At 44.0% G+C, this 13,678-nt stretch overlaps 1 protein-coding gene across 1 annotated transcript in view; it reads right to left on the bottom strand.

Annotated features, from left to right (window-relative positions):
- Window positions 1-22: 22 nt before the first annotated feature.
- Window positions 23-13,678, bottom strand: part of fbxo41 (F-box protein 41) — a 43,874-nt gene continuing 30,218 nt past the window's right edge. Inside the window, exons 4-14 of the mRNA XM_019862646.1 lie at window positions 11,750-11,954; window positions 8,705-8,778; window positions 6,150-6,535; window positions 4,477-4,715; window positions 4,106-4,221; window positions 3,775-3,927; window positions 3,544-3,639; window positions 3,329-3,447; window positions 1,932-2,090; window positions 752-867; window positions 23-325 (exon numbers count right to left, since the gene is read on the bottom strand). Coding sequence (XP_019718205.1) covers window positions 263-325; window positions 752-867; window positions 1,932-2,090; window positions 3,329-3,447; window positions 3,544-3,639; window positions 3,775-3,927; window positions 4,106-4,221; window positions 4,477-4,715; window positions 6,150-6,535; window positions 8,705-8,778; window positions 11,750-11,954 — 1,726 coding nt within the window. The 3' untranslated portion in view covers window positions 23-262. The remainder of the gene's footprint in view (window positions 326-751; window positions 868-1,931; window positions 2,091-3,328; window positions 3,448-3,543; window positions 3,640-3,774; window positions 3,928-4,105; window positions 4,222-4,476; window positions 4,716-6,149; window positions 6,536-8,704; window positions 8,779-11,749; window positions 11,955-13,678) is intronic.

Below are 13,678 nucleotides of genomic sequence, written 5' to 3'. Positions count from 1 at the left end.
CCGCGACGCGCCCCCCCCCCCCCCCCCCGGCAACAAACAACAAGTGTCTCCTCGTGCATCAATGTGCACATTGAGCCTCAGTACATGTTCATCAAGGCGGCCCAGTGTTACACCCGGGATGTGTTCACGTACTCTTTTACACACACACGCGCACGGAGCAGCGTCTTTTTTTTTTTTTTTTTTTTTTTACTTGAATGGCGCCACCATAGTGGGCGGTGGCGGTGGCGGCGGCGTCTCTCAACACAATCGGCATGAAATGATGTTAGCACAGACTATCTGCTTTCACATGGAGGATTTTGGAGAAGCCGGGTCTTTTCTTCAGTGCCTGCGAGGGAGAAAGAAATGAGTATTTATTCCTAAAAAAAGAAGAAAAAAAAGATTTCTGGAGCGCAGCATGAGGAGGAATTGAATTCACTTGTTGATTTGTCGAGCAAGTTAGCAGCCAGCGCACTAAGATGACTACAGGGGAGCGCACTGCACTCTGTACAGCGTGAAGTCGGGAATAAAAATAGATGTAACTTATTTTGACCCCTAGCAGGGTACACCCGTCAAAAACAAGGACATTTCAAAGATCTTATCGCATTATTAAGCATCCCCATGTCTCCTTTGATCGGGCTAACGTGCCCATGATTCAACTTAAAACCAGAAGAACATCGTCAAGTACAATCAGAAGGTACCCCCCCCCCCCTGAGACAGGTGTAGCATTTTCCAGAACATTCCAAATCCCGCAAGTGATTCCGTTGATTGTTACCTGGAGCTTGTTCACCATCTCATCAAACAGTTTCCTGGCTTCGGGGCTGTTGGGGTCCTCAAAGTAGTCTTCGATACCAATCTGCACCACGATGGACTTCAGGTTGCGGCACACACCTGCGCGCAATGGAATGAATGAAAACCGATCATGACTATTTGTTGATATGCGTTCCAGTCGAGTGGTTTTGCTGCATACTACGCTGCTGGCTACTCTTGTTGCAGTTCACATTCACTTCTATGTAAAGAAAGTCATTACGCCAATAACACGGCTACCTAAGTCATATTTGAATGTTTTCATTGCATAAGAAAAAAAAAAAAGCCACAAAGTCAACAACAGGAAAAAAAAAGTCTGGTTATCACAATTCATCTTTTGCAGATTACCATGACCGTAGTGATCGAGAACAGACACAAAAGAGAAAAACAGGACAATTTTTCAGAAAGCACATTGCAAGTACACTTAGCCATTCACTTCAGCATACAGTATTTGTACAATAGGCAATTGACAAAGCTCCTGCTCAGACTTGATTTTTAGTTGGACTGTTTTTCTGCTTTCTACTGTCTTCATGATAAATGTAGTGTTTTCTCATTTGTTGTTGTATGCTTCGTTTTGCTCCATGCTAAGCACTTTTGTATGCAGTGGGGGTGGTTTTAAAGTGCTCTATAAATACAGCCGAGTTGAGTTGTGCGCTCACTCTTCATTGCTTGCTGTGGCAAACGTGTACATGGACATTTGAGACTTTGATGATATTCTTCCGTAACCCTCGTGAGGATAAGCAGCTCGGATAATGGAGGATGGATGGATGGATGTTATTCTTGTATGTTGCACTCTCCGCTCTGCTGGTGTAAAGCTGGAATTTCAAGGCTGATTCATAGCGCTCACATTTAGCCGTCAAATGACAAATATACAATGGAACTGCATTTGTATGTAGTCCTCAATAAAAATAATTGCGATGCGATTCAATTTGATGACGAAAATAGAAAGAAATGGAAGGTTGACCAATCCGAGTCTTTGCTCCCCTTGCCCTCTACCCACTTGTGAAGGGTCCTATAAATGTTGTCCAATACAGTATCACACCCGGTCGACCATGTGGGATATGCTGCCGCTGACTCACCCCCCTGAGGAGGACAAGCGCTACAGAAAATAGATGAATGGATGCTAACACAGTTGCTTTCTGACTCACTGTTGAAGTGGAGCAGAGCTTTGGGGGTGACTGGCGTGGAGGTGAGCACCAGCATCTCCAGGCCCTTTAAACCTTCTCTGCAGACCTCTGCTGCCACCTCCTGGTTGATTTCACTCACGTGGTCCAACTCCAGCACTTGAAGGCGCATACAGTTCCTTGCTATCAAAAGAGGGGAACATCAATTTGTACAGGCATTATAAATTTTCACCCCGCGATGATTTATATTGGAACGATTAAGTGTGGTCCTATACTGTGGCTCAGGGGCCTCAAATTTGTTTTCATCACGGGCCAAATTGTAGTTGTGGGCGCCCTCAGGGAGCTGGTTCTACCAATGGTGAAACCACGAGAATGTGTAATTGTCTTTTTAGGAAATGAAAGATGTAGATAAGTGCAGCTGTAACTGTCGGAGCCGTGTGAATTACGATGATTAATAACGACATTTCTTATTGCTTTTGAGAGTGTTTAAATTCCACGGCAAGTTACGATCGACATTTGAAAACAGATATCTGTACTCTTTACTTCTTGCGTTGTCAAAATTGGTTTGTTACTTTTTTTTAACCTCGGGCATGATTAGCCCATGGAAAAAAAAGGGCAGAAATAAATGTGACATGAATTTGCACATCAGCTTCTGTCTTCCTGGACAGCTTACGTGGGATATATGCCTTTCCTAGATCAGTTTTTCTTATCCTTTCAATTGAGGGGTGGCATTGTCTTCTAGAATATGATATACTCCACTTAGGTCACATCAAAAAATAGATCAAGTCAACTGCGGTTCAGATCTTGACTTATGATGGGGGTTGGGGGGCATGGACAGCAGCGTCTTTTTCAGTTACTTGTAAGCTAATTCATCATTTATTGTTAACAGGTCACTGCGTTAGCATAGCATTAAAGTTGAGCCAATACTAGCCAGCTCTTGTTTAAAAAAAAAAAAAAAAAAAAAAAAAAAACAACAACAACAACCGACAAGGTCAAGGTAGCGTTTATAATCTTGAACCTGCGAGCAAGATTTGAATGTAACCATCATTTCACCCCCCCCACACCCCCCAACCCCCCAGTTCGATCGAACCCAGGTTAAGAACCGCTGCTTTAATGTCACGTGACTTATTTTTTCTCAGTACGAGCATTATGTAAGTTAATAAAAGAGTGAGACTAATTTGTGTGCAGATAACCTTTCAAGGTATCAAAAAAAGGTGTACCGTTCTGAATGTAATTGAAAAGTATAAGAGTCAAATCAGGACTTCTACTTTCACCAAAATCTGTATATCGACTGAAGTACAGCATGTGAGTATTTTTGCCACTTTTGTTTTTCATGATGGAATCACTCCATTTAACATCAAATATTGTGGCCTTGTGTCTGACACCTGTGCAGTAGCTGAAACAGCGACAGTAACACTTACCCAGTGAGGCCAGGCCCTGAATTCCACATCCTGCTCCCCCGACGCCGAGCGCACGGAGATGTGGCCAGCATCTCCCGATGGTCTGCAGGCATCTGTTGCTAAAACGAGCCGGCTGTTGGCTGAAAGTGGCGATAATGACAACAATGTCACTTCGGGTCATTCCGTAATGTTGTAACCTCGTTAGTGTCCCCCGTGTTTTTCAGTGCCATTAATACCATGGGTGAAGTGGTGCCACCTGCAGGGAGATAATGTCTCTACAGCCGGCTCCGAGGGCCCAGATAACCTCTTGGCCAACTGGGTCTGTGGCACTCCTGAAACACACAGCCAGACACATTTTACAAGGTTTGAAGGATTGATAGTCCAAACCGCGCAGCATGAAACAGGATCCCTCCCTCGCAAAGACGTAAAATAACTATAGTCAAAAAAAATGTGACGCGAAGGCGTACCTGTAGGTGACGGCTTGCAGAGCTCGACAGTAGCAGCTGGCCAGCCATAGGGAGCGGTCGGTCAGCAGGTTAGGACAATGCGAGATCTTGAGAATGAGCAGGTTACTTCCGGTGGCTTTCAGCAGCGCCTCCAGGCCCTCCTCCAGACACCCACTGACATGAGACATCAGGTTAGCGGACGCTCACAATTTCTATTCCTTCAGGAAAAATCTGGATCTTAAATGTTCCTGCCGTGTGTTGAATATGAAAACAAGCAACAGAAGCTGTACAAGAAACTCCGCCAAAGTGTTCAAGGTTTGAAATTCGACCCTGTTCCATCACTGCGGCTCACCGTGTGCTTTTCAGGTACTCCTCTTTGGTTTCCTTCTTGCCGCGCTGTCGCGGTTTGAGGTTCTGCAGAATGAGCGAGTGCGTCTGTGTGCACCACTGAGACAACGTTCCCAGCAACTAACAAACAGAGAAAGACAAAACAATTTCCATGCATTGATGTTGTGGCATCCTTGATATTAAAATTTCAATCTGGACTCTTGGCTTTCAGTCTGGTCACTTGTCCACCAAGTGGTGCAACCTTTCCCCATTTAAAACACGACTTTTAAGCCCCTTTTCACACTGCGCTTAGTGGAATGCCGCTTACAGCTGACGGGTTTAGGAAGCCCCGATAGGGACTCTCAAGGGTTAAATTGACAACCAAATGCTCTTCACCTTGGAGGAAATGCGTGCGTTCTCCAGCAAGACTCGCGTCCATACGGCCGGGTGGCGGGCCACGAACTTCCAGTCTCGGCAGACCTCTGCAGCTCTCAGCAACGTTTTGGTATCCAAGTAGGTGAAGATGCAAAACAAACCGGCGCGCATCTTCAGGATCTCCGGACTGATCACCTCATTGGATTTGGAAGGGCTCTTCTCGTGGCGACATGGTTTGCTGTAAATGCCTTCACATCGCCCTTCGGATACATAAACAGTGGAGGAAATGATTAGAAGGGCAACTTTCATTATCAAATTCAACGACAGCTATTTTGATAGACCGTGATTAGCTTAAAGGTTTGTTAGCTTCAAAGAGACATTATCAGGCATAAAACATTTCAACTGTTGTCGCCACTACAACACCAATCTCACGAACAACAGCAGTTATTTTCCCTTCAAGAACCGGTGAGAGTTCGTTTGAAGCGACCGAGGAGTTGCTAAATTTGCGTCCTCCAAAAACATGGATATATAAAATGCTTAATCGCGTTAGAAACATGTATGGTGGCGTGAAGGACCGGCTGTGAGAGATGGGGACGTACAGGCTCTCAACTTGAAGCAAGCACAAGTCTCGCCTGTATTGCGCATTGACTGATGCAAACGACGCTCATACACTGAAAGGGAATACTCATAGTTTGGGTCTCAAATATCTTTTGTGATGCTAATTCTGGAACTTTACTGATACACCTCACTTTTTTTGTTTTTTTTTTTAGCCCAGGCCCATAATCATACAGTTGACATATTCTATTTGAGTCATGTAATTGGCCAGTGTGTTGCCTGCACCAGATTGAGCGGCATTTGTAACGGATGTACAGACACGGTCGATGTCTATAGGTGTGAAGGTATTCATTTGGAGCGCCATTCTAACAGCTTTGTGTGTGTGCAGCTCGTGAAGAGCAGAACGAAAATAAGCACCGGCGTTGACGAGAGATCGCTCGGAGGTGACTCATCTTCATCTTTGGCGTCCAAGGCCGTCTGCTCCAAACCATCAGGCCCGTGAACCGCCACTGACACTCTCGCTTCCTCACATACACACACCACCTACACTTAAAACTGCCAAATGAACTAAAAAAAGAAAAAAAAAACTGTATGTGACATGCTATGGAAAGAAACGTGCGTATGCGAATATAGATAACATGATAAAGACAGCTCCCAGAAGGGAACGTGAGTAAAATGTCGAGTATGAAATGCTGTCATACAGCTCCTTTTTCCTCCATAAGGGAGCGCATTTTGAGTCATGATATTGCATTGAAACGCACCCCAACCTGACTGACTTTTCCACTCATTTGCGATGTGTTATGCTGGAAATAAATCACTAGGTGTCACTGTGTCTTTAAATAGGATAATATTTAATTTGCCCTTGAAACAGGAAGTTGTAAAAAAAAAAAAAATCTGGTGAATTTGAGGAATTTGCAGAGGGGGTATATCCTCCATTTAAGCTCACACTTATGAACATTTCAGAATTTTATATGAACCTAACACGCTTTGGATATTCTGGGAATGGTGGAGGAAGCATGACTAACCAGAAAAATAAAAATAAAAACAACATGCAAGCATTGGGAGAACATGCAAACCCCCAAACCGAGATTCGCCCTGAGAACTGTGAATGCTGACATGAAATGATTGATGGATGGTACCTGTGTTCGCTCGATATCCAGCCCTGCCGTGGTAAGGATAGGGGGCGCACGACTGCTGCACTTCCGCCACTGCCCTCCTCTCCTGCTCCCACATGTCCACTTCGGATTCAGTTGTCCGAGAGCCCACGTCGGACAAGTCTCCTTCCTCGCCCTCGGTGCTGTTCCTGTAAGGCCGCCGCTGCCAGTTCTGGATGGCCTGTTTGCGGAGACCCCAGTTCCTCCCTCCTCCGCCGCATCCGGGGGAGCGCTCGTAAGCCACCTCGTTCAGGCGGCACTGCATGTGGTAGTACTGAGCCTCGGGGCACTCCTCCATGGGGTGCATCTCCACGCCGTCGCTGTCGTATCCGCCGGAACCCTGTGAGACCGACTTGATCCGACCTGATGCGCTAAAATGACAAATGACAAGATAAATACTGTGAGAATTCTCCACATATCCTGAGATCTTAAACACTGCGTAGGGAACTGGTTGTCAATATGTAGTATGTCTCCACCCTTGAATTCACCTGAGAGGCTTTCATTGGTGGTGCTGTTAAAGTTAGCAAAAGAGCTCAAATGGGATCATCTGCAATATATAGTAAGATATCCAGTAATATTTATGAATTAAGAGTTAGGTTCAACAATGACAATGCAAGGTAAAATCCAAGGGCGGCCCGGTGGCGTCAACCTCACAGTGCCGAGGTACGTGGTTCAATTCCAGCTGTGGCCTTCCTGTGTGGAGTTTGTATGTTCTCCCCGCGCTCTGTGGGTTTTCTCCGGGTGCTCCGGTTTCCTCCCACATTTCAAAAACATGTGTAGCAGGCTGACTGAACACTCTAGATGTGATTGTGAGCACAAATGGTCGTTCGTCTCTGTGTGCCCTGCGATTGGCTGGCAACCGGTTCAGGGTGTCCCCCGCCTGCTGCCCGAAGACAGCTGGGATAGGCTCCAGCACCCCCCCGCGACTCTCATGAGGATAAAGCGGATCGGAAAATGAATGGACGGATGGATGGAAAAATCCAAATTGCGCAAACTTTTATAGGTCAAACTTAATAATGAAAATATCTCCCAAACCTGATGTACATTTTTGAAATCTGCGTCCAAAGTACATTTATGGACACAAAAGCCAAATCTGACTAAAATTTGCTGTTGACCAGAGTAATTGATGGGAGACAAAAAAAAAAAAAGCAATCACTTGCGGTGTTAAACTGACGCAAGACGGGCTTATGTTGGTCGTATAAATAGCTGCTGAGGTCACAGAACAGTTGCAGTTAGTCCAAAACGAGGAGCTCATCACTGAGACAGAAGGCTGTCGGACTGACCGTGTGTCGCCGTGACTAACTCTGTGTGTGACGGGAATGGTGTGACGTCCCAATAGGAAACATTTGCATCCCAACTGGTGGTGAAGTCGGACCTCACGCAGTGCCTGCATGTCAATGTGTGAAATAACGCAGTACTTTCCCAAGATATCCGTTTGTACAGTCGCACTCAGCTAGCAGAAGAAGACAGGTGTTAGTGAGACAGATCAAGCGTAGTATGTCTCCGTAAATCACAGATTGAGTTGCACTCGGAGAAAGTGACGTGCACTCCGTCTGATGTCACATTTGCTCCAGGCGAAAAGCAGACACTGAGCTCAAGCTACTTTATTGATGTTATACTTTTACTACTATTTAATTAAAAGGGCACATATAGATGAACAACCATTGGCACTCACTCTCACACAGAGGGACAATTTCGAGTATTCCATTAACCTGCCATGCATATATATATATTTTTTTTTTGCAATGTGGGAGGAAACCAAAGTACCCGGAGAAAACCCACGCAGGCACGGGGAGAACATGCAAACTCCACACAGGGAGGCTGGAGCTGGACGACTACCGTGCCGCCCTTTTATGATTGTTATTACTTGTTATTATTTTAATGTGTAGTATATTTGCATTTTTGATGGGCCGTGAATCTCAACTCAATTCAACTGTATTTATAGAGCACTTTCAAACAGCCATCGCTGCATACAAAGCGCTGTACGTGGAACAACTAACATATACAACAGTAAAGCAACAAATCGGTAACAAAGACGGTAGAAAGCATCGAACAGCAAAACCAAGAACAAATCTGAGTCATGCTGGGTCAAATGCCAAAGAATACAAGTGAGTTTTGAGGCGGGTTTTAAAGATGGGCAGCGAGGAGGCTTGCCGAATGTTCAGTGGGAGGTCATTCCATCTGCTTCTGCTTCAGAAAGTTGTTTGATTTCACAAGAATGAATTTGTAATTTTACATGAATAAAATTCATTGCGGCCTCGCCAAAATTTTGTGTTCCAGCAACACTCCAGTTTGAATTATGGTTTTGGTGTAACAAGGTCAGCGCTAGGACGCGAGAGTTTGACCGCGGCCCCTCAACTACGCGACAAATGATTGAGACCTCGTAAGTCCCACCTTCTTTCTCTGATTGGTTGTTTTTCCTCAAACGCGCTGGCTTCTTCTTTGCCTGAGCCAGAATTGGATGTTTTTTTTTTTTTTTGTTTGTTTTTCCCCACACATCATATTTATCATGGAGGCTATTGCATACAGCTGCACCTTACCCTGTACTGGGGGAGGAGCGTCTTTCAGATGCTTGATAGATGCCTCTTGTGCTTCCAGATATGCTGGAGTTTCTCTGCAGACAAACATCAAGACGTCTATTATTCAGAAAACATAAAAGTCTGAGGAAAAAAAAAAAGTTGTATTAGTCACATGGCAAAGTGTATTTTGCGGCGACCTATGCTCATGCATGACGGGCTGTGTGTGGGCGGGAGACACCTTTAATGCTCCTGCTGTGTCTTTAATTGCTTCCCCAGTGGCGAGGACGCTTTAAATACAACAAAACATAAACTCATACCGCTGCATGATAATGAACAGCAGCCTCATTTGCAGTTTTACATCACAAACTGCAGGCTGTGATAGCTCATGTCGTCTATTAGAGCTGAGCAGTGTTACAAACAAATATGTACAATTGCATAATGGTGACTTAATTGCGAAATTGATTCCTTTGATGAGAATTGACCTGAAGATGGTGCTACAGGAGCATGAGTGCAGCGTTAAGAAGGCTTCATCTGGCAAGACTATTTTTACTGGGTGAGCACAAGCTGACCTTCACTCGCTTGCCCCGAAGCTGTTTTCATGCTGCCGGAGCTTTTGGATTCGGATCCGTTGTACAGTACGCGAATGTGAATTGCTGCCAACTGCAACATTGTGCAAACATTAAAAGAAAAAGAAGAAAAAAAAAAAAAGAAATCCCTCTCTAAATGTAAAACGTAGCCCTGCCGGTGGCCTCGGGCCCAGTGCGGGATCAAGAAAGCTGACTCCAGGTCAGCTGGCAGTCACAGCAGAGCAGGTCAAAGCTTTAATTAGGTGGCTCACATACAATAAGTCAAGGTTCAAGCTCTCCAATGGTCGACCTGTACCATTTAATGAAAGAAATGCATCAAAATGTCTGCCTCCGCAAAAATGATCACTGAGGAATTAATTCATCACCGTTGATCATCTTCGAACCGCAACGCAGCACATACTGTATATGAGAGCCCTCTCGAGAAGGTCGCCAGGTATGCATAAAGACGTGTAAATACGTGATGTAGATGACATCAGCCAAGAACAAAAGCTTATCTAAGCGTGTGAAGGCACACAAATGCTGACACCAGAGATTCTTGAAATTCTTACATCAAGGACTACTTGGAAAAAAATACTCTGCTAAGTGAAATAAAAATTCTACTGGAAAAAAAAAACAATTTCAGGATGATTAAATGCAAATGTATTGTACTGAAAAGTGAAATGCAGCTAAAGTGTACTGAACAAATGCACTGCAGTGGAACGAAAACAAATGAAAAATTCCAAGACATTGCACTTGGTATGCGGTTTGAACATTTAATTCAGTTATTCTTTGGTGTATCACTAGAGGGAGCCTGCGTACCACAATTTGCAAACCACTGATTTACATGATGTTGTGACGATTTAAATTCTCGTTAAAATTACATTTTTAATCTTGTAAAATTCAGTTTTGTTCCTTGTAAAATTACACATGTATAAATATTCTTAGAAAATTACAACTAATTGGAACAAATTTTTAAGACATTTTTCTCTGAACCTTGGTCATACCATGCTCAGCCATGTCTAAGAAATGAGTGTGGGCGTGTCCAACTTTCACCTATCAATTACGTTCGTTCGCACAGTTCGCACAGTTCTCTCTCTTAGGAGTCTAAATGTTAAATGTTTGCAGTTGGCTGCTGCAGGCTGAAAAACGTGTGCCGTAGTGTTGAATAAACAGTTCACTTTTCCCTAAGTGTCTCCTTCATGTGAGGCCCAACACCCAAAACCACGGAGCCAGGTACTAACGTACTTGATGGTTCATCCAACACCCCCACCCCCCTTCCCGTGGTTGTTTCGAGCTCGCTAGCTCATTAGCTTGCAGGCTAGCCAAGCCCGATGGGGTGAGACTGAGGAGTACTGGATGGAAACAACGCTGGTCAGCCGGTGCACGAGCCCGCAAGCGGCTAATTGATACTCGCGGCATGCTGATTTGCAGCTGAGGCATCCAACTCGGAATAAGCTAGCTCCATACGTCGCATGCGACATAGCAACTCGGGGGGAGGGGAATGCATTTTGTAGGGGGTTTGTAGTCATAACTTGATGGCTAAGTGTGCACTGAGGTGGTGAATCTCGGAATGCCGGAATATCTGACCCTCCACGAAGCAATTGTCCGCGCCCGACAACTATTTTACGCGGGCAGATAAATCTTTTCTTGTATTACTGCTTGGATGTGACAATTCACGCAGAGTCTCTGTGTGAAAGAGGCTCAAGTTAGACACGCTGTTTAGAGGATGGCAGATCTGTAGCATGTTGCATCACATCGAAAACCATCTCAAAACCTTGAATGAGAAGCAAGAACTGGTTTCCATGGAAACGCATCCATCTGTGCAATAGAGCAGGTGGCTTCTCTCTCTGTTTCTCGAGCCCTCGCTTCAGAGATTCTGGATGATGATCTAAATAAGCGACATGCTTGGCTGTTATGTTTTTATCAACATGGGATGAGATCAACGAGGCTATTTTGTCTCTCTGGTAAGTAGTACATCAGAATTCTACAATTCTGACCTTTTCTCAAAATATTATTCCTTTATTTTAGAAACATACAACACTGTGTACATGTGTAAAATTAAAAGTTTTGGGCAACAACATTGATGTTTCAAGGATTATTATTATTCATGACAAATTATTTTTGTCAAAAAAATATTCTGGTAAATTTATTAATTTGATTGGAATCTCATAGGGCACGTGCTTAACGAGAAAAAAAAGTCAATGTTGGCGTATACAAATAATGTAAAATACAAAAACAGAAATATGTTAAACAAAAATACAAATAAAATAAAAAAAGAAAAACACATAAAATTGTGTTGAGCTAAATTGCATCTCATAATACCGCACAGGAGTAGTAAAACAAATTACTTTAGCCTAGAATTGTCGTACACCCTGGACTGGTCGTCAATCAATCGCAAGGTACAAACAACTATTGACACACACCAATAGGGATTCGAACCCTGCGGGTCAGAGCGGTTAACCACGACCCAACCATGCTAGTCTTGCTAATCTTTCCTTACCTGGCGTCCGTTGCCCTTGCCTTGGAGACTGCAGCGTCCCAGGCTTCCGTTGGGCGTGGTGCCACAGCTGCTGATGATTTGCAGCTGCTTTTCGGCGCGGTCGGCTCGGTCCAGCAGCTCCTCGATGAACTGCTGCAGGCGAACTTTGGCGTTGGCCTCGCGCGCCGCAGTCTCCTGCAGAAACTGGTCGATCTGGGCCACCTCCCTGAGGAGAGCGAAATACTATAGTTCACACTTTTTGTACTTTCACGTGACAACTATATCTTATTTGTAGAGCAAAATGCTGTAACTTTGTTGGCAGAATTATTTATTTATAAATTGTTTACTTACAAGCAAAACTCGAAAAAAATCGAAGCAAGCTTTTAAGGCAAAGAAGAGGAAAATTATGCCATGGCCAATTTCATTATCTGACTTGAAGCCGATTGAGCAATTGCTGAAGACATCACAGTTGCTCAGGGCTTAGGTAAAAATATATTAAAGATGCTAATAATAATCATAATAATCATAATTAATTTATTTCGAAAATGATTCTGAGGATTTGATGCATGCTGATGTCATATTTATGAACGGAAGACAATGACACCCGCCCCACATTTCAGTAGAGCGCAGTCTGTCTGCCTGTGCTTTGACCAAATCCACCAAAATTGCATGTCACCACCTGCGCCACAACTTAGACCTGGTTTCACCGGGTCTAATATCTTGTCTACTTTCTGTCACCAAATTGTCAGGTGTGCCTGTTTGTGAAAATAGGGCCCCTTGACACACATTCAAAAGGACAAACAACTTTTGAAAACTTGTCGACACATTTCATTAAGTACATTATGAATATCGAAGTGAAATCGGGATATACTTTTTTTTTCTATGATTTTATGTTATTCAAGTTGAGAAACTGGGGCCATCTTTTGGAAAAGGAGCATGCTCAGTTTTTAGTTTAGTTTGCATGACTTGACTTTTGAAGGTCTTTGTTGGAAAAAAAAACATTTTTAGCAAAATATGCATATGTCTCATTGAGGGCTCAAATGTAAGTTTTTAGTCTCGAAAATGTGACAGATATATTTCAAAGTAGTAAAGCCATAAAAGGTACACAAGCCTTTTTGTCATTGAATATTGCAGTAAAAAACACATTAAGAACCGAATGTGACCTCAAAATTGACCATTGTGATCTGCATTCACGACCAGACTTTGGCACTGAGAGACGAAATGTCCACCTTCTTCCTCCTTCTTCCTCATTGGTCAAAAAAACAGAAAATCAGCTTCCGAGTATGGCCCAGCCTTACTGGAGGACTCACTTATGCAAGAGTCACGCTAATATTTCTTGAAATTGGGGCGCTCTGGGCTAAAAATAAGGTGCCATCAGGCTCAGATGACTTCTCTATTGTCGCTCTCAAAAGGACTACTGGAAATCCATTGACACCAAAGTGAAGGAAGTGACAAGTGAATCTGACAATAATTGCACAATTGGCTCCGAAGCCATCTGCATGAAGCAATAAGATCAACGCTCATGTTGGCTATTTGTTGCTAACATGATTCATATCTATGTATGAAGACTTTGACATGGCAACAATCGGTGATTAGAATTCATGATTCTGTGGCTGCACTGCATGAGACAAATGTAACTGGCTGCGCGTGTGCGTGTGCATGTAAGACAAAGACCATTTTATCCATCTCAACTGTCTTCCCCCATCTGCTGTGTGCGGCTGACACTCTGGTTCAGAGCCCTGTCAAACAGTTTTTAAAATAGACTGGCCAAAATATTAGGCACAGCTGCACACTACAACCAGATCCGTTACCAAAAGTCTTTTTCTGTCAGTTTTGATTGACACCGCCGGACGTATTGGTACGTGCGTCTTCTAGGTCAGGGGTCCCCAACCGCCGGTCCGCGGACCGGTACCGGTACGCCGGGCATTTGGTACAGGGACGCCCACAACT

The sequence above is a fragment of the Hippocampus comes genome, unplaced genomic scaffold (genome assembly GCF_001891065.2).
Source record: "Hippocampus comes isolate QL1 unplaced genomic scaffold, H_comes_QL1_v1.1 scaffold7, whole genome shotgun sequence".
In the NCBI taxonomy this organism is placed as follows: domain Eukaryota; kingdom Metazoa; phylum Chordata; class Actinopteri; order Syngnathiformes; family Syngnathidae; genus Hippocampus; species Hippocampus comes.
The sequence above is the reverse complement of the archived record's forward strand: the minus strand, read 5'-3'. Positions and strand labels throughout refer to the sequence as shown.